Consider the following 24,996-nt stretch of genomic DNA (forward strand, 5'->3'; position numbering starts at 1 on the left):
TTACCTAAAGGCTGAACAAGCTCGTGATACACAATGATGTCTTGGGCATCATTAAGATTGTTAACTAGAGTAGCCAGCTCTGATCCAGTGAATTTATTGGCACCATAGACTGCTTCATTTTCCCCATCTATCCAGTAGACGCGATCCTAAAACAGAACTTCCAAATTAGCATGAATACCTAGGATTAACACAAGGCAATATGTAAGGTGGTCATTGTTTTCTGGATCAAATTTATTTAATGCTGGTCTGGGACTTTAGATGTAAAACCGTAAGAGAAGCAAGTTCAGGTTTCTTAAAGTGCTTTGAGGAATTAGTACTTAATTGGTACCAGCTTGTAAGTGAAAGGAGTTTCTCAAGTCATGCTCCTTTGCCCTTGTCCTTTTGCCTGTTCTTTCTCCCCATAGTGCTACAGTACTAAAAGGTACAGGCTTAGATGTAGAAACATGTCTTACCTCAAATATCGTTAGTGCGAGAGGATGAGCTAGGAACTCCAGAGACTTTAGTACTATCCTCCGGTCTTGGCCATTTAAGTCCACACTGGATAACATGTGCAACTTGGAATCAAGCCAATAGAGGCGGCTTTTTATAAGGTCTAGGTAGGAAAAAATGTCATTGTATAATAAGACATGACTGTTCTGGCTTACATTTAAAATACTAAGGAATGTAATAGTCTAGGTTCATGGCTCCTGCTGCAAGTTGAGGTTCTTAAATGAGGTCCCCCAAATCTCTGCAAGTAGAATCCACAGCCATGTTCATTTTGGGGGCTAAGAAGGCACCCAAGATTCTCAAAGTAACAGACTTAAGAAATATTAATCGCATTACAGAAAGCGTTAAAAGAGGCTAGTGTTTTGTTTTCTCTTCTGGTAAGCCACAATAAAACTATGAAGAGCCTGAGAGTCAAGACATGCCATGGTATCTGTGCCAGAAGTATTTATTATGAGACTCCCCAAAGCCCAAGATTCACTAAATTCATGTCACATATTAGGTTCAAATAGTCAACAAAGCTAGGAGCTATGGAGAATGTGATATTGCAAGTCCACCATTTCTATTGTCTCACTCAGGACCTCTCATCTAAACCTCCTGCTCCAGAAGGAACCATGTGAGTTGTCAGCTAACAATGGGGATAAGTTAAAATGTTATGAAGACAGTTGAACATAGTCATGGAAGGAAGAAAATACATACCAAGTGTAATTCCATTAGGCCATTGAATGTCCACTGTCACCAGTGGCCGTCTATCAAATCCATTCATTCCTGCTTTCTCTATTTTAGCTGGTTCACCCCAGTCTGACCAATAGACAAAGCTGGGAAGGATGAGATCAGAAATAAGCCTCAGTGGTTGAGAAGAAATAGAGTTGTAGGTTGAACAACAGCTCAAAGACTGAAGGAGAAATTCAAGGGTTTAATTCCCTAGAGCAAATAGCAACAAGGTCTTAATTACGGTCTCTGTAAACAAATCTTAAGGCTAAGAATCTATAGACTCATTATGAACTATGTTACTCTATTAAAGCATGATACTTCAATTTTATCCCCAAGTATTTCCTTTGGAAAAGGCCAAGGCTTCCAGAGGAGTGAAAAATTAATAATCTTTAGGTTTGATTGTAGGAGCCAGACGATTATGTTCTAATATGGGTTCATGGGGCCAATTGGGATTACTACAGCTTTTGTCAACTCCCTAAACTGCCTTTTCAGGTAACTTAGTGGCAATTTAGGGGATTCCCTCTGTGAAATGTTTCTTTAAAAGGGACATTTATTTCAAGTGAACTTCCAAGCAATTTCCACTTCTATACGAACGTCTTGAGGCACTGCAGTTACATCATTCCCACAATTCATGCAAATGTTTAGGTTGGAGCATCTAGAGCATAACCTGACAAAGCAGTCAGACAAAAATTCACAGCCCCTCATGCAGAGCAGGGTAGGCGTACGAGTTCAGACATGGCTTTTGGTGTACATCTACTCAGGACTGTTGTTTCAGTCAAGTCAACCTGCAGTCAGTCATACTGCCCAGGAGGGCCTGTCACCAACATAAGACCATCCCAGGCTTTTTCAACTATGGCGCCATTGACATCTTAGACCAGATGATTCTTATTTATTTATTTATTTTTACATGGGCAGGCACTGGGAATCGAACCCAGGTCCTCTGGCATGGCAGGCAAACATTCTTGCCTGCTGAGCCACCGTGGCCCGCCCCAGATGATTCTTTATAGTGGGGGAGTGTTAATCTTGGGATTTAAGTACTAATTCAAGCTTGAGCAAACCTGCTGGCTCATGCAGATAGCAACCAATGGCTACGTGATAGAAAAACACAGAATACAAACCCAGATAATGGGTCCACAGCTATGGAGGCAGGCTCTCGCAAGTCAGAGTTAAACAGGGACTTCCTCTTGGTTCCATCTAGGGTAGCCACTGAAATAGTCTTAGAAGCCGCATCAGTCCAGTAGATGGTCTTGTACACCCAATCAACAGCAATGGCTGCAGGATTATAGACATTGTCGATCATTTTAACATGTCTACCAACCTTGTCATCAATTGAGGCACTGAAACAGAATAGGCCACAAGAAATTAAAGAGTTTGACACTATTAGAGCTTGGAGAATGGACTTTCTGCTTACAAAACGGCTAACAACTTTGCTCCCAAAGAACCCTAGTAACACCTCCCCTCATCACTTCAAATCAATTAACCATGTTGCTTACTGATATTAAGAATATTAGTCATTAACATTGTAGGTAATCCATTGCTGATATGTAGCCTATATAAAAAAGCAACAAGCTTCTAGGTGAATCCACTGATTTTAGTAGCTATCATCTGACTTTCTATAGTTACCAACAGAAACAGTTGCCACTGCCATTTCTAGTTGTAGCAACAAGGAATAGTTAGTTCTCAATGAACTGTGGGTAAAAGGGAGAAAATAAGGGAAATTAAGAGGCCATCTATTATAAGTCTTATAGCTATAGCCATCTTTTACTTCTCAGACAACCACTAGTTTCTAATTAGAAATTGACAGTAATTTAATAGTTACAGAATCAGTGTTTAGATTTATTATTACCAGATAATTAGATGCTAGATGGCAGCTAATGACAAGAGAAATGTGTGCTGAGTCTCCTCCTCCAAACTTTCCCACAATGCTAAGACACCAAGAATGGAACTGGAAGTCACCTGAAGATGGCCTTTTGGCTTAGATCAGCCCAGAATAGTTTCTGAGCAGCGATGTCAACATCAAGAGCCACAGTATTTCTTAGCTGTTCCACCAGCTGGATATATTCTTTCCGCTCTAAGCCAATCTTCCTGATATCTCTTCGATTAGTGAAGATGAGACTTGGTTCTTTGCCTGCAATACAGGAGTCAGGTTTATTTCGTCTTGCCATAAGAAGGAAAGGTCCTTCTAAGTCACCTCCTCCTGACAGAGGAGCACTTAGAGCCAAGATCCTCCTGAAGACCTCAGCAGAACCCTTTTCCTGGAGTTTCTGCCCCAGCAAGTGCTTCCCACTGGCTAGGAAAGCAGTGCCAGGGCCACAACATTCAGCAACAGGGTGGATGACGAATAAAGTTTCTTATTTGAATTGCACTCAAGTTTTGGAAGCAGAAAGAAAGCAAACCTGGAAAGTATTCACTGTACCATATGCAAAAGGAATGACCAAGGCTGGTGTCTGGGGAAACAGTCTATTTAAATTTAGATGCTGCACTATGAGTTTAAGTGCACTGCTCCTGAGTAATATTTTAATTTCACATTTAGTTTGACTATTGTAGTCACTGGCTGTACCTTTCATAAGCACTTACTCATAAAGGTACCAGAGCCACACCAGTCCGAGTCCATTTACCTACTGCCTTGCACACGCCAGTGGCAAGATCCATTTGATAGCCACGACTACATTCACACTTGTAACCGCCTTTTAAGTTGATACAAATTTGACTGCAGATTCCCGGATTTTGGCATTCGTCAATATCTAGGAGGGAAATTAGAATTAGTCTTGCTGTTCCTATACCTTACTAGATAGGTATATTTTTTGCCTTTTGCCATCACCCCCAGGTTCTTTTCTTCCACTCACCTCCACAAGTTTTCCTATCTATCAGTTCAAACCCAGCTGCACAGTCACACTCGTAGCCTATAACTAGGTCTTTGCAGATATGGGAACATCCGCCATTATTAACCAAGCATTCATTTACATCTGAAATAAAAACATAGCTAAGTCACTTGAAAGTTTAATCCAGATTGATCATTTATCTTATTAATATTTAAAATCCAGATTATTTATAAGAACTTCTCGTTAGCCTGGTCAAATACATCATTTGTCCAAGGCCACCTCATTTGTTTCATAGATATGTGTCTGAAGGATGCATAACTAATCACGTTGGCAAGTTGCCATTTGGTTTAGCAGCATTTAGTCAAGTTTCTGTATTGCTTATCAGTGATCTGTAAGAAGTTTAAACTATGAAGTTTGTTGCTGCCTGGGCTTTTAAATCATAAAGCTTTACTCTTAAGCTTAACTGTTGACCTTAGTTCATTAATAGTAGTTGAACCAGGCATTATTCAGAATCCAACAGTATTGGCTCTGTTGGACCTAATTAAGCTTCCCACACTCTACTGAATCAATGCCAGCACTTACGACATTCTTTCAGGGGTTCGTCACTCCAATCTCTGCAGTCCTGCTCCTGGTTACATACTTTACTGATATCTATGCATTCCCCACTTCTGCACTTGAACTTCCCAGGGCCCAAGCACTGATTGACTATAAAGAAGAACACAGAGCAGAGATTCCATTAGTGGGTCTGAGCAGGGCAGCACTTTGACTAACCAAAAGGAAGAGACCCTTACCATTTTTGCAGTTGACTTCATCAGAACCATCGACACAGTCTCGGATGCCATTACACTGCCTGCTGCCATGGATACAGCTACCATCCTCACACTCAAACTGGTCAGGTCGGCAGGTTCGAGAAGCTACAAAGGGAGGGAGTGCTGTGGAATGAAGCCAACCAAACTGTCCCCAGTTGATAGGCGGAAGGGAACAAAATGTGCCATGCAGATAAGAAAGCTACTTACGACAGTTGACCTCATCACTGCCATCCTTGCAGTCGGGATCCCCATCACAACGCCACTTCTTGTGGACGCATTCGCCAGAGCCACACTGGATCTCACTGGCCAGGCATTTGGTGTGGATCACTGGTTGGCGGCCGCACTGCTCGAGGGACTCATCTGACTGGTCTGAGCAGTCAGCATCATCATCACACACCCAGGTGATGGGGATACAAGAGGAGGTGCTGCACTGGAACTCGTGGGCACCACAGGTTGGTGGAGCACAGTCCAGCTCATCACTGCCATCACTACAGTCATCCTGGCCGTTGCATACAAAGTTCCTGGAGATGCAGCGGCCACTGGAACAAGTGAATTCATCAATGCTGCATGTGATGTTGCCTGTTGAGAAAGAATATGCCCCATTGAAAGTGCATCAGGATTGGCTTGAAGACTTCTGTAGATCTCTATGCGGATCTCTGATCGTTAATCCCACATTTCTAGCTTAATGAAGAATGAAAGTGGATTTCTATCAAGATCAAGTCCCCAGAGGACTAGGAAGCAGTCTCAAAATGTAGAAACACTACGAGTGAATTAAAAATAGAAACAACGACCAAGAAAATAGTTGAAGACTAGAAATTAATTTGAGATGAGAACTATAATTGACTCTTTAAGGAACAGTGATTAGTGCCTTAAAACGAAACAGGAATTTCATTTTGGAAACAAAGACTGACTTATCCTTAACTGGACATACTGCTTGTTGGGCCAGAATAGTAACAGCTGCGAATACCATGCATTGGGTGTGCAGGAAATGTAATACATACAATAGAATAATTATGACACTATTGCCCAAAAGAAGCCATTATGTTATACTACTATACATGGTTCCTTCTTTTTTTGGTCCTTTAAATAAAGATCAGGAATAACAGGTCTTACGTTCAGAGTTTAGAAAGTCGCTGCTAGGACTAGAATTCTAATCTAGCAGCTGACTATGCTAATAATGATAAGATAGTCACACTAGCCAGTTTGTATTTTGACTCAAATTCCTGCCAAGGTCACAATTTGGTGGCAAATAAGGTGGAGACCATGACTCTCTTGGGAAGCAAAGTCTTGTCTTAAGAAGGAAACACTTGGCAGATCCAGGGCTTACCAATCCATAAAGGTCAAATCTAGGATTGAACACCAAAACTCATTAGACTAGGTGCAGTGGTACTGATCTCAGGAGAGGACTTCTACATGCAAGACCGGTGTTTCAACTGCAAGTGCTCAGAGCTCACCTGTACACTACTGCATCAAGAGGCCCATACTTGTCAGCTTCGGGAGCTGTTGGTTTTAGAGGCCCTATAAAAAGGGCGGTAGCTTGAAAGAGCATTCAAAGCACTGTTTGTTCAACCGAGAGATTGTTCAAGGGCCTCACCTTTAATATGTAGCATTTTATGACACATTCTTCAAGAACAGAAACATTATAGAGTAGGAAACAGCGTTAGCTTTCACAGATAGGAACTGTGACAAGAGACAAAGATATTATAGTTGGGTAGAGTGTGCTTTGGGTATTTGCCAGCAAGATGTTCATTCACGTTTCTGTGCCAGTTGAACTTTTGGAAAGATGACACTAGAATCTAGTTTTAGGGCTAAGAAAGGCTTGTGTGATATTCAAGTAATTTATTCCAATAAACAAATCTAGTTCATACCTATGAAGGCCCTTGTCCTCTTCTAGTTCTTTTTCCCCATATGGGCAGGCACTGCCTCTTCTAGTTTTACTGAGCCAAAGTGAGGAAGGCACTTAAGTTACTATAAGTAACAGAGGCAAAAGCCCACACGGTTGCTGCTACACTGAGCTACTCCCAACTAGAACTGCTTTGAATGACTTACCTTTTTATACTTATTTGCCTAAAAATAACACCAAAGCAAGTAATGGTCAATTACTATGTGAACTCCTTTCAGAGTTTCAGTACAGTTTTTAAGGACAAGTAGTTGGAACTCTGATGTTGAGCAGATCGTGAAGTCACTGAAAAGTGAGTCAATGTAACTGCATCTTCATCATTAGGTCAGCTTCCCCGACCCACCCTTCTTTGAGGAAAAGCGTCTCTAGAATAAGCCACTCAACACTGATCTTCTTACCACAGTTTTCTTCATCTTCTCCACTGTCACAATCATTTTCACCATCACATCTCCAGGACACGGGGATACACTGAGTAGAACGGGCACCACAGCTGATTTCATTTATGCGGCATGTTCTCATATCTGTTGATGATATACAGTCTCAAAAGAGCCTCAAAACTCATCAGTGTAAAGCTGCTGCTCCTGAGCTGCCTGGAGGTGGCGACACGTAACTCAGCGGACTGGAATACCAGTGAAGTTCGACTTCCTATTTGAAGCCTGGTTAGATCCTTCGCCAGCTCCGTTCTTTAGAAGCCACACCAACCCATGCTACTTGGCAGGATACCTGAGGGCCTTGACCGAAGCCCTCCTTCAAGATTCCATGGCTGTTCTCAGTTCTGGTTTTTGTTTTAATTGGCATAGTTAGGTTTATAGGCTGGTCTGCTCCCAGACCGTTATTTATCTGCTGGACATCAAGTGGGCACACCCAGATATTATCATGTAATCCCAACTTCACTAAAGGCCAGGTGAGTTAACACCTTGAAGTCTTCCTCTGCCTAGATTCCTTTACAGAGCTCCTCACCATCCCCACTAGATTTACACATTGCAAAGTAGGGATGTGCTTTAATTCTTGACTTTACCAGGTCATCTTCCACTAGAACTTGGGGCTGCGTCTTTGTAGAACATATCTTTACCTATGATGCCTCACCTGCCTTAACCAATATTCTAGTTATTCTCCTCATTTCTTGCTTGGAAAATTAAATGAAAATAATTATCTTCCTTTCTGCATAACTGTGTAATCATATTCTGGAAATAAACTTTGTTCATGTTATTCCTCTACTTTTAGTGCTTCAACAGGCGTTATAGTTAAAACTTAACTATAAGACTTTCTTCACCATGACATTCAAACCTCATAAATGATCCCAAATAATCATCCACTATGAACTCATGGATGTTTTTCCTGATTACAAGCCTAAGGACACAGTTATGTATTTGCATACCTATAAAGTTTCTCTTATTTAAGAATAAGCTATAATATCCCTGATTGAATAACTTTAGTTGTTTGTTAAAAGTCACTATAGCACCCTATTACTAGCCACATTACCTCTTGAGTAATACATATTTTGTATAATGTGAGAAGTTCTGCATCTAAAAGCTCATACTTGGTCCATGGGGGACCTTCACATCTTGACTTTGCTTCCAGGACCAGAGCACCCTCTACTCACAGGCATTATTATCAAACATTTGAAATCTATGCACCTAGTCAAGGAGTTCTCAATCAAATCTGCTGACTTCAGTTTTAAGTATTTAATAATGAAGCTACCCAAGAGAATGTCAGTCTTGTTAGACTAGGGAGAACATTCTTTAAAAGAGACTGATCAACTGTTAATTACTTGATTGGGCTTCAAGTCAATTGGTGTAAACTGTAAGGCAGGCAAAGGAAAACTTTTACGAAGTATTAGATGAAGCAATACTTAGGGCCACGAGGCACAGAACAGCCTGGAAAAATCGGAGTCCAAAACAAGGCACACTCACGGCACTGCTCTGGACTTTCATCAGAACCGTCTTCGCAGTCGGGATCCCCGTCACACTGCCATCTGTTGGGAAGACACTGACCATTGTTGCACACGAAGTCAGACTCGGCACATGTCTTCTTTACTACAAAAAGAGACCATTTATTTGCAGGGTTAAAGTTGAAGCCACTTACCAAGAGCACTATCTTCACATCTGGTGTTAAGCTATGCATTTGGGTATATTTTATTCTAAAAATAAAGACAGGTCAATTAGCACTCAGCTGCCATTATCCAAGAGGACTTCAGAGAAAGCATCCGTTCTTCAAAGGATGAAGGTGCTCATTTGAGAGACTTGGAAGATATGGAAATAGAGATAAGACAAGGGTTGCCCATGATCTCACAACTCAGGAATATCTATAATTAACTGCTGCATGCCTATTTTAGAGTGCTGAGATTAAGTAACAGTTACATGCTCTTCCTGGGTTTTCTTCCAAGGCATTAATGTACTTCAAAAGTTTAACAGACAAACATTCCATCCTATGACTGCACGCCCCTGTTCAGGTGCATCGCTTAACAGTAAATACTGATGAATTCGTGTAGAGATAGAAGGGCAAGCCCCAGTACTGAATCCTGCATTCCTACTGATCCTCTGGCACCGAGGACCTCACCCAGCAGGAAAGGGAGATTGCCTAAACCCAAGTATAATGACAGGGAAAATGACAGGGAACATTTAGAATCCAAGGGAAAGGAGATTTTCTCCCTTTCAGCCTGGGGATAGGTAAAGATCAACCAGCTAAAAGGCCTTCAAGCTGTCAGTGCTAATGTCCATGAGGGACTACTAGTGTTAATAAGGCAAGGTATCGACTCTGTTACTTACTCTTAAGAGGGTTTCCTTTATATAAATAGGGTTATGCAATTTGTTGTCCGAATTGGACCATCTCAGTAGAAAAGGGGCACTGTTAATTATACCAGAAAGGTAAGAATAAATGTGGACTGTTCCAAGCAAACCAGGTTTCATGGCAACCCTATCCATGAGAAAATCACAAGGCATAAGAGTCCTCATAAAACAGTCACACAGGATATTCTAGGTTTATTCTTCTCAGACTGTATCTTTCTTGCCCATACGCTGTACTTTCTTCCTAAATTTCCATTTCAGAACATTCTTCCCTAACAAGTATGCTACAGTGGCAAATCATCGAGACGCCTATAATTTGCTAAAAATATTGAACAGAACTCCTTCAGGTCAGGGGTTATAGGCCAGGTAGAGTTCTTAGAGTTTAGACCTTTCCCTGGGAAAGGGGAGGACATATTGTAAAGATTAAAGATTGTAATCCATTTCTAGAACTCAAGACAAGGTGAAGAGTTTTGACAACCCGAAAAGGACTATTCATTTCCTTGAACTGTGCAGCCAAGGACTCAAGAAAGGCCACGTAGCTCTTGGAACCCCACCTATTTCTAAGGCCATGGAGATATTCAAACCACACTGCTAACTCGGTTTAAGTGATACTGAAGGCCCACGTTCCTCTGATCATGCAGGACTCCTTTTCTCCTAAAAAGTCCAGAGCGCCTGCAGAGTCAGTTGCTGTGATTCAGCCTGTGATTCCATGTGGAAGCTCCCAAAGAGGTATGGGGGGGAGAGCGGTAAAGAGATGAGATGATTTAAGGACTAGAAAATGTCCCAAGGATAGGAAAGGCTGGCTGGATAATGACGTATTTGAACAAAAGATGTTGAGAGACAAATTCAGAATGTAGACGGAAAGGGCAGAGAAAGGATATTTAAACTGGGCCTTAGAGATGGGGAGAAATTAGATGTGTCCCCAGGGAAGAGAACTAGCTGTTTTATACTTAGGATATTTTAAGTTACTGGTTAATCAGCTAAGCCTAACACCTAGAGAAGACTGAATTTCTAGGACCAGTAGAAGCATATGGTTTGTGGAATCTAAGCTGAAGGTGACTAAATGGGTAAACTGATCTGTTACAAAGAGACCTGCTGAAAAATGCAACCATGTTCCATAACAGGAGGTTAGAGGTGAGAATTGGGAGGCACTTTAGAAGGCTGTGTAGCTTTCTTCTTTCATTTAAGGAAACATCTCAAAGTCTGTATTCAGAGTTTCACTAAGCAACACTCCCACTTTCCCTCTTTATCCTCATACTCAGGAGGCAGAAATAAATTCTGGCCAAGAATACATTTAACTTTTCCCATTTAAAGTGACCAAAGTTAGATACCCATCTACCTCCTTCCTCTTTTAAGCCCTCTACTATGTTGCTAATAGAGGTTATTTATGCAGAGACTATTTAGGAAAAGCCAATGATTACCGCTAAGATCACCCAGATAAGTTTTTTTTGTTTTTATATTTTATTCTAGTAACATATACAACCTAACATTTCTCTTTTAACCACTTTCAAACATATGATTCAGTGCTGATAATTATGTTTACAATGTTGTGCTATGATTACCACCATACATTATCAAAACTTTTCTATCATTCCAAATAGAAACTATACATTTTAAGTTTTAACTCCTTATTCCCTATCCCCATTCCATCCTCTGGTAATCTGCATTCTAAATTCTGACTATGAGTTTACTTAATTTATTTTAGATCAGTGAAATCATATATTATTTGTCCTTTTGTGTCTGGCTTATTTCACTTAACCTAAAGTGTTCAAGATTCATCCATGCTGTGGCATATATTTGGACTTCATTCCTTTTAATGACTGATTAATATTCCATTTTATGACCATACCATATTTTGTTTATCCATTCATCAGTTCAAGGACATTTGAGTTGCTTCCATTTTTGGTCAACTGTGAATAATGCCGCTATGAATATCAGAGTGGAATACCCATTGAAGTCCCTGTTTTCACTTCTTTTGTGTACACACCTAGAAGTGGGGTTGCTGGGTCATATGGCAATTCTATAGCAAACCTTTTGGGGGACTGCCAAACTGCCTTCCACAGCAGCACCATTTTACATTTTACAATGAATGAGTATTCATATTTATCAATGTCTCTCCAACACTTGTAATTTCCCATTTCTTTAAGTAGTAACCATTCTAGTGGGTGTGAAATGGTATTTCATTGTGGTTTTGATTTGCATCTGAGCATCTTTTCAATGGATGTTGAGCATCTTTTCGTGTGTTTATCGGCCACGTGTCTAGCTTCTTTGGAGAAAAGTCTATTCAAGTCTTTTGACCAGTTTAAAATTGAGTTGTTTTTCTTTTTGTTCTTGAGCTGAAGGGCTTATTTATATATTCTGAATATTAAACCCTTATTGGATATGTGCTTTCCAAATATTTTCTCCCGTTGTGTAGGTTGTCATTTTACTTTCACGATAAAGTTCTTTGATCACAAAAGTTAATTTGGATGAGGTCCTACTTATCTATTTTTTCTTTTATTCTTGTGCTTTGGGTGTAAAGTCTAAGGAAGCATTGCCTAACACAAGGTGCTGAAGATGCTTCCCTATGTTTTCTTCTAGGATTTTCATATTCTGCCTCTTCTATTTAGGTTTTTGATCCATTTGGGATTGAATTTTGTATATGGTGGGAGGTAGGGCTCTCTACTTTCATTCTTTTGCAAGTGTAGATCCAGTTTTTCCAGCTTCATTTATTGACAAGAGTGTTCTTTCCCTATTGAGTGGTCCTTGTCCCCTTGTCGAAAATCAGTTAGCCATAAATGGAAAGGTTAATTTCTGAATTCTCAGTTCGATTCAACTGGTATATATGTCTATCCTTAAACCACAACCATGCTGTTTCAATTACTGTGGCTTTATAATAAGTTTAAGATCGGGAAGTTTGAGCCCTCCAATTTCATTTTTTCAGAATGGCTTTGGCTATTTGGGGCTTTTATCCTTTCATATAAACTTGATAACTGGCTTTTCCATTTCTGCAAAGAATGGTTGGAATTTTTATTGGAATTGTGTTGAATCTATAAATCACTTTGGGAAGAACTGACATCTTAATGATGTTTAGTCTTCCAATCCATGAACTTGGAAATTTCTTCCATTTATTTAGGTCTTTGATTTCTTTTAGCAATATTTTATTGTTTTCTATTCAAGTCCTTTGCATCTTTGGTTAGGTTTATTTCAAGATATTTGTTTTAGTGGCTACTGTGAGAGGAATTTAAAAAAAATTTTCTTCTTCCAATTGTTCATTGCAATTGTGTAGAAACACTGTGTTTTTGAGTTTTGATCTTGTACCCCACCATTTTGCTGAATTCACTAGGTTAGTTTCTACTATTAGATGGTAAAAGAAGATTTCCACAACATGAAGAGAATAAATACTTGATAGGAAAAAGCAACAGGTTTTGCCAAATATATAGTTTAGAATATAAGAAGAACTTCTCACTACTAACACCAAGTGGTCAAGGTGTAAGGGTGAGGACCTTCTCGTGAGATATCTAGGAGAGAAATATATTATCCAGGTAACCCAGAGACAGCATAGAACTCGTGTCTTGTAGAGTAGATTAAAATGTTAGTGTTCAAATGCAAATTATACACATATGTTGTTCAGGAGAACTATTCTTGGGTCTGTGACTGGAGATAAGTTTTTTTCCCTGAGTTTGTAGAACGGAATTCTTTCACTTTCAAAGGAACTGCTGATCTGCATATTAGTATGGAAACAACACTGTATTCCTCTGAGAGATGCATAGGATAATATCTGCCACAATGTTTATACTATTGGTTTGGGGTTAAATTGCATACACACACACACACACACCCAAATACATGTTCAAGTTCTAATTCCTGATCCCATGAATGTGATCTTATTTGGAGTCTCTGAAGATGTGATTAGTTAAGATGATGTCAAATTGGATTAGTGTGGGCTCTAATACAGGAAAACTTGTGTCCTCATAAGAGGAGGAAACTTGGACATAGACTCTGGGGAGGAGGTCATGGAATATGGAAGAGGCAAAGATTGCAGTGATAAATGTACAATCCAAGGAACACCAAGGATTGCCAGAAAGCTACCAGAACCTAGGCATTTCCAGCCCTCCCCACCGCCCCACCCCATAGGTTTCAGATGGAGAAAGGCCCGGCTGACCCCTTAATTTCAGACTTCTAAACTCCAGAACAGTAACACAATAAATTTATCATTTTAAAACCATTCAGCCTAGCAGCTGTAGGAAACTAAGATATCATTTTAGTAATGATGCATGAAAATAGCAGTAATGGCATAAGACAGCAGTCAAAAGCAATATTTAATAGTGAGTTTTTTCTTGTGTTTTAGTTGATATAGTGAATTTCTTTATTTAAAGCCTTTTAGCAGGTAAGGGACAATGTTATGCCCAACGTTCACATAAAACATTGTTGCAGGATTTTTACAGTAATACACAAGGATCATAAAGAAAGCTTTGGCATGTATTCAAGGTACCTACACGTCACCTTGCCATGTAATGCTCAGCTGTCCTGTCTTAACATGAAATTATATAGATTGTATAAACACACCTTTTTCACAGTGGATTTTCTATTGATGCTAGTCAATGAGTACGAAGTTATATTTCCATTCTCCTGGGGAGAGAATGTCTTCCACTCTACCTAATGCTTTAGAATTAGGATCTACAGGCAGAGAATAAAAAATAGAATCCTTATCTGGTATTTGATCTGAACAGGTAGTTTCTATGTCAGAGGTAAATGAATCCCCTGAAACTTTAGGGGGGGAATCTCTTAGTGTCCATGGCCTGCTGTTTTCTAGGATCAGAGTCATTTGAGAATTATGAAAAGATACTTCTAAGCAATCTTCTGTCTGTGCTTACTTCTGGTGTCTGCTCCACTCTCCTCCAGCCTCCTATACCATATGCTTGTTTTATCTAAAGTAAACCAGGTCCTGCCATTTGAAAGGAACTCTGCTTTATCTCCCACATTCCATAAGCAAGTTGATAACCCCATATCAGACACTCAATTATACTCCTCTAGAATTAACTAAGTATAGATTCTTTGGGCTCTGGTTGAGAGCATTTCGTAGGAGTGGATTCTATTTTCAGAATTTCAGTACATTTATAGGAACTAAGAAAACATCGTTCAATTACACGTTTCAATAAAATGTGTAAGTTCAAGTGAGGTGGCAAACGAGATTATCAAACGCTTTACTCACCACAGTTCTTTTCATCACTGCCGTCAGCGCAGTCTTCGTCCCCATCACATTTCCACAACAGAGTAATACAGCGGCCGTTAGTACACTGGAATTGTGAAGGTTCACATTTGGCTCTTCTCCCTAGAATCAGGAGGGAATGCATTACCGAGCAGAGCTTGAAGTGGGTAAATTAGTGATGCAAGTCACCCAAAACCCACCAACAGTGATCCTCTCAGAGGCACAGCTGAAGACTTATCAAGCCATTCTATCTTCTAGCTAAAATTCTGGCTTCTAGATCATCTAGATGGATGAGTCTTGGGGCAGTCACTGACAGCATGAGTTTTTAGCTGGCCACATGCCAACTAACTAAAGACTACATCTTTCACCTGTCCTGCAGCTGGATGTAGCCATGGACTAAGTTCTGGCCAGTAGAATGTAGACAGAACTACTATATACAACTTCTAGGAAATATCTTTAAATTGTGTATGGTTTCCCTTTTCCTTCTCTTTCTTCCTTTCTGGTTCCTGAAAATTGCCAGAATGGTGGTTGTGGGCCAATGGAGGCAGACCAATACAGAAGGAATCTGGTTTGCAGAGATATCACAGGGTGCCTTACACATACCTCTGGACTAGTTTCTCTCATTTGTTAAAACCACCAGTGTGGCTATAGTCACGCAGCCAAATCCTAATCATTAATAGCATTTCTTGCCTACATTCCATACTCTTCATTCATCAATGATACTCTTATTACAAGCAGAGCAGAGATTTATAAGGGACAGAAAGGAGAGGATAGAAATAGAGGTTTAATACATGGTTCCTAGCCTTACAACTTCAGATCTAATTGGAAAGAGATGTATTTGCAACATAGTTCCAAGATAAGATAAAAAGCATCATGAAAGTACAATTAAAAGGCAAAGGGATATCATTTCTAATCTAGTATTGGAAGAAGAGGAAAGTGAAGTAGTGCCACAGGCCTGGATTCTAATTCCCCAAATGCAGTTTTCCTATACTTGAAATATGGATATTTAATTATCACAATGCCATGAACTAATACTTGAAGGTAGGGCGAGTGCTTACATTTTGGTCTAGGACAGCTAGCTTTCAGGTTTTCTCTATCACTAGTAGTTCTGTTCTTCTGGTGAATATGATTTATTTGAGACAGAAGGCATATATCTGGTTCCGTAGAGCAAATTTACTCTAAATTTTCAGGAAAACCAGTGGTGCCCTATGGTTCATGCACATCACTCAGGGAGGGCTTCCAAGCAGAAAGCCTTCCGATTTCCTGCCACCTTTCAGCTTCTGCAGCTGTGCCATGCTGGCATAAGAACAGATACTACAGTGACAGGCACAGACTGGAACTCTTGTGTACACAAGCCTCTAGTTGGTCTCCCTAGTATCAGCTACCCCTGCTGTCTGTGAGTATTCTCTGCTTTGCGGCCAATTCCAGGGCAATTCCAATTCTGCCCAAGTTGAGGTGTGGCTGTCTTCCTAGGTAATCAATACATTGCTTTAAAAACCATAGCTACACTCTGCTCCCAAGCGAGGGCCTAGATACAAAGCATTATGTTTCAATGGCTCTCCCTACTTATATTTCATATAATTAATTCCTTACACAAATGTGTTTTTACATGTGCAATACTAAGGATTTAGAAGGAGAAATAGCAGGAGGGTAGAGGTTGTTGTCAGGAGCATCACCTGCTAGTTTTTATATGTCTCGACTAAGTATGAGGAAGCTGGGGGACATGTGTCAGCGAGGTCTGCTGTAGTTCTATGTCCTCACACTATCTTTTAAGGATTGGGGGGTGGTAAGTATCTACTTGGAGTATTTTATTTTAAAAAGTAGAAAAAGAACAGTTGGTGGTCAGAGAATACAGATACAAATATATTTGAAAAGATTATAGTTAGGATACACCAAAGCCAGACAGTCTCTGAATTCTATAAAGCTTTTAATTACCAAAGGTGGTTAAATCAAAAGGAGGTAAAAACACTGACACTGATATCTACATGCTGAAAAGGTGATAACCAGATAACCAGACTTTTTTGGAGACTTAAAAGGAGGTTTCAAATGATGGAAGACTATATTGTGAAGGACGGTTTCCCATTTCATAAACACCTGGAAGATCACTTTTAAAATGGATTTTGAAGCTCCAGGTTTCAGAGACACTCAGATGGCCAGGGATCACATATGGGTACACAGCATCCAATGATGTTTAGTCCTAACAGCTCGAAGACAAACTCTAAAAGTAGTTGTAATACATAAGCTATGAACAGTAAAAAATGACATTAAAATGCTGGCAACTCTGCCTCAAGAATCCATATGGGGCAGGCTCATAACAGGCCTAGCATTTTCTTAGTGTTGATTCCAATATTCTAAGACATAAAGGAATCTGATTTCTATATTTGCTTATTCTAGATGTTTCCACTTCACCCAAGTAACTGACTGATTTTTATTAAGGCTGTTCTTTACCATAATACATAGCAGATACCATTAGGAAGGGGAGACAATTAGGTTTAGGAGTACAGTGTGCTACGAACTGCCCCTGCTTGTTTAAAAGAGGGGTAAAATTGGGGTGGGTGTGGGTGGGACTCATTTAGCTTTACGCTTTGTGAGGTCATGCCTCTAGTTTCTTCATTTCATAAGTACTTTGGTTTGAGGGATTGCTACAGGGGAGAAAGTGCTCCCTAGCTCTGTTGAATTCCCTGTATCACATAGAGCAATGCGCTCAGATGCTAATTTGAATGCTGAGACCTCAGCCGCCTGCCTGGAACAATGTGAACTTTCTGTCCAAATTTCAAAAAGATTCTACCTTTATACCTCTGCTGCTCAACTGGGAATGCTGCTGTACAGAGTTGCAGCAGTGAAAGCGCCAAATGAGTTAAGAAGCTTTGGGTTTCCAAAGCTTTGAGGATTACAGGATTGTGGACCTGTAGTCTATTTCCATCCATGAAAGTTAAGTCTCAAGTTCAGTATTGTATTTTCATAAAGGGAACAGGTTGAGCTTGAAAAAATTGACACCCAAGCGTCTCTAAATTCAGAGGCTAGCCTAAAGCCAGTGATGCCTCAAAAAAATCTTGGAGTTAGAAGTGCTTTGCGGCCAATTCCAGGGTGCAATTGAGGGCCCCAGGTCTGTCTGCTCAAAAGGTGAAAAGTTGGAGTAAAATGTGTTTTCTTAGCAGGTTTCTCAAAGCCACAGGGCTTCCCAGCAATGCCTTAGGTCCAAATGGGTGGAGGAAGTTTGGGAAAAGACCGTGATGGCAGGGTGGTGGGTCTTTCATCTCTGTTTCAACCAGTAAGGCTTTCTTTTGAATACCAGGCTTTTCTGTAGTAATTTGAAAAGTGTTCTACTACTTTAGGAAATTGAACTGTTGACTAGATAATAGTTTCCTTCTTCTTCTAAAACTTAAAATGAACACTTCTACACCTTGGGGTTAGAAGATTAGAAGTCACTTGTACCTAGTCATTTATGTGGCTATTTAAATTTGTTTTGAATGACCAGGAATGCCTTAGAGTTGCTGGCTTATACTGTCATGTATGCAGATGGCGTCAGTCTATGGGAACAGCTTTACTTCAAGGCACCTGTGTCCCAGGAGCCTTGCTTACCTCAACAGTTAATGCTGCTATACAGACATGTTGGTAATTCAGCGGTCCTAAGAAACTCTGGGTTTTTAATGTATATAGAAGTCAGCCTGCCATTGGCTAATTGTCCTTGCATGGGTTAACATGGAAGAACAATAAGCATGTAAGCATCAGTAAAAAAAAAAAACAAAAAAAAAAACAGCACCAACCTTACAGCAAATACCAAGCCTTCAGACTGGGCTACAGGTTTTCCTGTAGTGCTCTGAAGAACATCTTGCCAGGAACACTCTGGCTTGAATGCCTAGGACGTAAGTAACACGTTTCTAAGAGGTTCCTAGGGCCAGGCTCAGACATGCACTTTCACCCGCACAGAGGGCATGCACTGTCACTCTGGGGGCTACCAGGGCGAGACACCACTCATGTCTCTCCTGCCCTTCCTCAGGCTTGAGCAAAGAGGTGTTATTATCTACTGGAATTTCTTCAGTCCATTTGTTTTGGCACTTCTGGGGCCACCAAGGGCATTTATTTTTAGTCTAGTTCATGCTACTGCTTGCCACTTCAACGCCAATATTTCAAACAAACTTGTTTTGAGACAAACAGATTTCCAAATCAGCAAAGAAATTTTCCTACAGGGAAGAATGTTATTAAGAGACAAAGCACCACAACAGACAAGGGACTTAAGGAAGAGGGCCTGAGCTGTCAAGCACAAAGGTTGTGTCCTGGCCTTAAAATCAGCCTCATAGGCACTGTCAGAACCAGTATGGGGTCAACTAAAAACTATTAAATCCCTAGGTTCATCTTGATTCAATAAAATGAGTGAACTTTACATACCAATTGTCATCTGTTTGAGATGATCTTAAGAACTGTGGATCAAGAACTGAATGTTTGTTGATGGCCAAGCATTGCTCTAAGACTTCATATTTCTTAACTCTCTTAATTCTCAATCCTGCATGACAGGCATTATTATTCCTTTCTTACAGACCAGGAAACCTATTTGGAGAAGGAAGATGCCCAAGGTCACCCTGGGCAGAGCAATGCTTTGAACCCAGGCAGCCTGGTTCTACATACAGTGCTACTGAGTACACGAAAAAAAACTAGGCTATTTCTAGTACTATTTCTTCTAGTAAATAGTTCAGGAGTATTTCTTCCAGAATATTCTGCTGACTTGTAACCTAGGTGGTAGAGCTAGCTAAAATCAGTCCAGAATTAGATAGCTTCACTTGTCAAATAATATGGCCTTATTGTTGAGATAGAACCCTCCCTTCCCCTTTCTAGTTTTTCAAAAGTCCTGACAGTTTCCACAGTAGGAGTTTTCCTGGAAGAATTACAACTCTTTTTTCTTGTCTAGGGCATGTCGGTGTTCCAATAAGTCAGAAGAACAGTTCTCTGATTCACTTTGGAAGTTTCTAGCTTCTGTGGGTGGTAAAGAACCAAGTCACAATTCTCCAACTTTAGCATGCATCAGTGTCACCAGACAGGCCTGGTCAAAATATCAAAACCTAAGTATGTCTAAGGTGGGGCCTGAATTTGCATTAATAACTAATTCCCAGGTGATGCTGACCCTGCTGGTCCAAGATTATACTTTGAGAACCAGTGGTAAGGATTCTGCCCACAATGAAGGCAACTATTTTGTTTTCTGGCTTAGAATATATACTCCTAGCCCTCATAATCCCTCAAGCCCTTGATCATTGGCTGGACATAGGGAGAAAATGTCAGTCCTACAACAGACACAATGGTGAAAACCTGAGGTAAAGCCCTTGTGCCCATCAGGTAGATAAAATTTATTTGGATACCTGTTAGCACTATACAGTCAAGGCGTTCTAAAATCTAACCCCTGTCCCTGGGTGCCCTATCTTTGGCTCCGTCACTTATGCAAGACAGTGGTCCAATAATGAGCTCAGATTCTTTTCCCCTGACATTTACCATCAAGCTCCAGCAGTGTCTAAGCCTTCATCTTTCACTTAAAACTTAAATTTTTCTTGGGTTCCTCTGCCTCCAGTCTTCTGCTTTTGCTAAACAAATCAAGATAGTGATTTGAGCAACGTACAATGGCCAGAAATGCCAAGGATGGTATTACTTCCTCGCTTCCTTGTGTCTCTGGGATTGAGTCCAAATTCCCTATCCATTTCCTAGACTTTTCTCTATTAGTTACAATCTACCATATGTTCAGGCTGTACCAGCTGAGCTGACAGCCCCAAGGGACCCCACTCACTTCCTCCACGCTTCTGCCCACTGTTGCTTTGTCTTGGTTTGCCCATGTTACTGCTCTTCGTTTATCTCCCAGCAGTGGGCTCAGATGTCACCTCTTGAGTGAGGCCTTTCATTCTTTTCTTGGCAGAATGAGGTGTAGCCTGGCTGAGTTCTCAAGGTCTCCTGTGCCTTCATACAACTGTCACCTACTGCCATGTGTTTAACTACCTATGTTCTCCCCTAGAAGTGGGGATCCCCTAAGGCAGGGCCTGGAATTTATAACTTGGGATCTGGTGCCTGGCAAACATTCTGTAGACAGTAGTTTCCCGGGCACCTAAGCTGATTTATTAATCCAATAAAGTTGGTCTTAACTATAGAATTTTTTTTTTTGCATGGGCACGCACTGGGAATTGAACCCAGGTCTCCAGCATGGGAGGCAAGAATTCTGCCTGAAGCCACAGTGACATGCTCAACTATAGACTTTTTAAAAAGTAGTCTTCACAGCTTTTCTGAACTTGAAACCAAGTGTGACCAGCTGTTTTACTAGCTAGGATGCATGGAAAGACTCTGGGTTTACAAAGAGCATGTTCCTCATGTTCTCACCTTATCTTTGGGGCATTTTATCATTTAAAAACTGTGCATTTCCACATACTAGTCTGTCAGAATTAGAGTGACAGTGTGGGATGTTGCCTTCATTCCACGTGTGGAGAGTAGTTTGGATACACAGGGGTAGTCAGCAGAAGCTAAGTAGTAAGGTCAGAAATTTGATGTATCAGACCTGGATTTTACTTCTTCCATGTTTGAGTGCTCTCATAACAATACTGGCAGCAGTACATTGTTGCTCCAATCTTGTCCCTTTTGTAAGACCACCTGCAGAGATGGCATAGTTCTGGTTCTCTCAACATTAAAATCTAAGTTCTTGGTGATTTTAGGGAACCTTCATAAGCTGTAACCCAGGTAGCACATGGGAACTCAGCATTCTTCACTGCTATCTGTCATTTTTTGTGATTGCCTTAAATACTGGATCTGGTTGATATTCAAAGCTTCTATTCCACATTTTCTTGGGAGCACTCATTTCCTGGTTTGACTTCCCCACTAGACAGAACACCATGAAGACAGGGATCAATTTCCTTATCCTGGTACCTGTGATGCCCTGTGCTGCATGGCTTAGCAGACATATGTCAAATGGTTTCGGGCAGACATACTGAGAAGGATGGTGTCACTCTATGACCTACTCACTGAACATACATAGCTCAGATATTGGAAAGCCTTCGTAAGAAAACTGAAGATCTGAGACAGTCCCTAAACTAAGAACCCCAATTACTCATAGAATTTGGAAGAGAGTATTAAATTATAACATGTGAGGTGCCTTGCAAATTGTGCCTATCACCAAGGTGTTATCTCTCTTGCTTGGCAAATTGCAAGCCCCTCATCACTGCTGCCAATTCAATTCATTTCCAGATACAGAAGGCCACCAGCCAGCAGGGCCAATCTAGACTCACCAGGTTGGTGGCACCATCCGTCAGTGTAGTTTCTTCCTCCCAAGTTATCTTTAACAAGACCAAGCATACCCTTCTCCCCAACCCACGTAGCATCTCTAAGATAAGTAGGCAAAGGATTTCTAAGCAAACATTAAGCACTTTTAAGCAGAATCGCTGTACATACTAACTTTCAGACCACCTTTCAGGCATTCTTTTAATAAAGAGACTCAAGGTAACCAGCAAGCCCTAGCTTTCCTAGGAGACTTCACACAAAGGGAAAGAAAGTATGCTAGCCTTAAGGAATCACTTGCCATCAGGTTCAGTTCCTGCAGAATAGTTAGTGTGTCTAACTAGGTGATATGAGTGGCGTTAGAGCCTTTAGTATAAGCCAGCAGAAGAGCTTTAGCAGAGACATTGATTAGGATTGGAAAATACAGAGTGAAATGAGATGACTTTTGCTTACAAAGCCAGGTTTTCCCCAAGCAAGGTCATATTTTTCCTTTAAGACCTCAGAGAAGCCACCAGTCCTCAGATTTCCTAGTCAAAAAAACCTCTTTAACCAGGGGGGAAAAACAGTTCCTGCACTACTTACTCCTGCTCAACAGGAGCATCCCAACTACCACCTCTGCAAAAGTTACTTTTTAAACAGCTTGCCTTGAAAGTAATCTGTCATGTGTTGCCCACATGCTCTCTTGGGATTTAGAAGGGAATAAACTAAGCAATTTTGAATCTATCAACTAACCATCTGGAGGGCAGTGTATCAGTGTACCATGATGAGTTCTCCTAAAACAGGTACATTTATAAGCATCACCACAAACCTTCTCCTAGTAAAGCATTTAATTTCTTATAGGCTAGTACGTGAGGGTGGTTTTCTGTGGGAAATGTCAGTAACCAAGGTAAATTTAGTTATGCCTGGAAGTCACAGAGGTGCCTGCCTAGCCTTGGTCACACTGCCTTCTATCAAAAAAAAAATGACTTTATCTCACATTCTGTGAGAAGAGCGCATGATCTAGATATTTAATATGAGTTGTCTATATTTCTATGAATCTTCTGGTCTTTGGATCAAAGTCCAAAACTATGGCTGTGTCCAATCTGTTCCCTTGATCTTATCGCAGGGTTCTACTCTAGGAGACCTTGTTAATCTTGACAGCCCTCCTTGAGCAGAAGGGGTTGTAACTATTTTTCACCTCTTCTCAGTTGGTAATGAAATTACTGAGGTTAAGTCAACTTTCTGGTTATTCGATTTTATACAGGCAGAAAGATTTCAATCAGGTTTTCACTTCTTTTGAGTACAGAGGCTGTCATCATTACCTTTGCTAGCAACACTTAGCACTTACATATGAACATTAGTTGTATTGAAGTCTTCACATGTGGCAAGTCAACTGAACCTAGCCTTTAAATGTGTTCTAGGTATCTGGGAACACAAGCAATAAAAGCAGAGGCTCAAAATGACGCAGGACAGACAATACAGCTAAATGCCATGTGAAGTGGGTAAGAGGAAGTTTTGGGGGAGCAAAGTCGCTCAAGACTTCAATAAGTGATCACTGCCAATAAGGTCTTGGCTGGTGACCCCCCTGTAGAGAGTCTCTGCTGACATGTTCCTTCTCTGCCCTAGATGCTTATTACTATCATTGTCACACCTTCCCTTGGTGCTATCTGGATGACTCAGTTTATTTTTCCCTTTCCCTCCTTTCCTACTTATTACTGCCAGTCTTTACTAACCCCCTCCCCACAACAGTAGTCTCTGACTACTACTGTGCTAGTTACTAGCCATACGTGAAGCGCTTCCACAAAACCCTGGTTTTTGTAAGCTCTAGCTTAAAGAACATATGGTGCCCCGAATCCTAATGCTCTAGATCCCCCAAGTATTTTGCAATCAGGGATACTACAAATGCTGAATTTTAACTTCTCTTATTAGCTTGACTTGAGTTCCCTGTCAGAGTCTTAAGGCACACCTGCCCTTGTCCTAGAGCACTTTAGCCCAGCACCACAAGTGTGTGTCTGTGAGTGTTGGGAGTGGGGGGGTGGGTAGGGGGTGGAATAGTTAAGTGTAAAAAACCAGGGCCAGGAAGTCAGCCAGTGCCCTGGGGCTTTGAACTTAGCACAGGGACCATTCAGGCTTGACTTAAGGTCAATACCTGCCTCTGCCAACCCTGAATTCCCTCCAGTTCAGAAAGGGTGTACTTTCTTTTCTTGGAAGAATGTATGTCCTGCGTGGGCTTCTATCTCCCACTGGTCAGGGCCTGTCATATACTTCCCAGGTGACAAAGGGGTGTGTGTGTGTGTGGAAAGGGGGTCCTTACCTACCTAACGAAAGGTGAACATACAACTTCAACAAACTCATTTCAACAGTTTAGGTGCTTGAGAGCACTCTATATAAAGGAAAATCTCTAATTGAAAGTATAGTATATTAAATTTAAAGACCAGAAGGAGGCATGAAGGAAAAATGAATCTTCTCTCCCACCTTCCAGGACCGTTATCAATAGACTCTGGTATACTTTAGTGATTTGAAATGTTAGCGAAAGGTATAATGCAAACCACAGCATTGCTCTGAGAAACTGTTTAATAAGTTACTACTAGTCATCAATTAATGATTAAGGGTGGAGTCTGAAAATTCTTCTATTTAGGGCTTTTCTAGTCTTCTAGGTGTGTTACACATCCTAGTCTATCTTCCCTACACATTCGCCTTTTCCGAGGAGGCTAGGCAGGGGACAACCGGTCATCTTTTATGTTTCCCTTCAAGAGAACACCTCTGCGGCAGCTAAGTTAAGAGTCTGCGGAGTCACGTGACCACCCTAAACGTGATCCCGCCGCAGCCCAATCGCCGAGCGCAGCACAGGCTGCCCCTGCGACTGTCGGAACCAGAGGGCAGGGGGCAGTTCCCGAGACTCAGATCCCCAAGTATTCCTGAGAGGTTACTTGACCACAGACTTTAAAGTTCTCTCTCACTTGAGAAGACACACGTGACCGCAGGCAGGCGGGCCTCCTAAGCCACCAGGCGACTGGCGCTAGGGACTGTGGAACGGGTGCTTAAGACTGAGGTGATTTCTGGAAGGGGTGCT

General features: G+C 41.0%; 1 protein-coding gene across 2 annotated transcripts in view; it reads right to left on the reverse strand.

Annotated features, from left to right (window-relative positions):
• Nucleotides 1–24,996, reverse strand: part of VLDLR (very low density lipoprotein receptor) — a 33,297-nt gene that overhangs the window by 6,472 nt on the left and 1,829 nt on the right. For both annotated transcript variants that reach the window (XM_077148313.1, XM_077148314.1), the window contains exons 2-14: nucleotides 14,709–14,828; nucleotides 8,642–8,764; nucleotides 7,127–7,249; nucleotides 5,036–5,407; nucleotides 4,811–4,933; nucleotides 4,602–4,724; nucleotides 4,044–4,163; nucleotides 3,816–3,941; nucleotides 3,154–3,325; nucleotides 2,316–2,534; nucleotides 1,183–1,301; nucleotides 453–592; nucleotides 5–146 (exon numbers count right to left, since the gene is read on the reverse strand). In XM_077148313.1, the coding sequence (XP_077004428.1) occupies nucleotides 5–146; nucleotides 453–592; nucleotides 1,183–1,301; nucleotides 2,316–2,534; nucleotides 3,154–3,325; nucleotides 3,816–3,941; nucleotides 4,044–4,163; nucleotides 4,602–4,724; nucleotides 4,811–4,933; nucleotides 5,036–5,407; nucleotides 7,127–7,249; nucleotides 8,642–8,764; nucleotides 14,709–14,828 (2,022 nt within the window). The remainder of the gene's footprint in view (nucleotides 1–4; nucleotides 147–452; nucleotides 593–1,182; nucleotides 1,302–2,315; nucleotides 2,535–3,153; nucleotides 3,326–3,815; nucleotides 3,942–4,043; nucleotides 4,164–4,601; nucleotides 4,725–4,810; nucleotides 4,934–5,035; nucleotides 5,408–7,126; nucleotides 7,250–8,641; nucleotides 8,765–14,708; nucleotides 14,829–24,996) is intronic.

This window comes from Tamandua tetradactyla, chromosome 2 (assembly GCF_023851605.1).
Source record: "Tamandua tetradactyla isolate mTamTet1 chromosome 2, mTamTet1.pri, whole genome shotgun sequence".
NCBI classification, from domain to species: domain Eukaryota; kingdom Metazoa; phylum Chordata; class Mammalia; order Pilosa; family Myrmecophagidae; genus Tamandua; species Tamandua tetradactyla.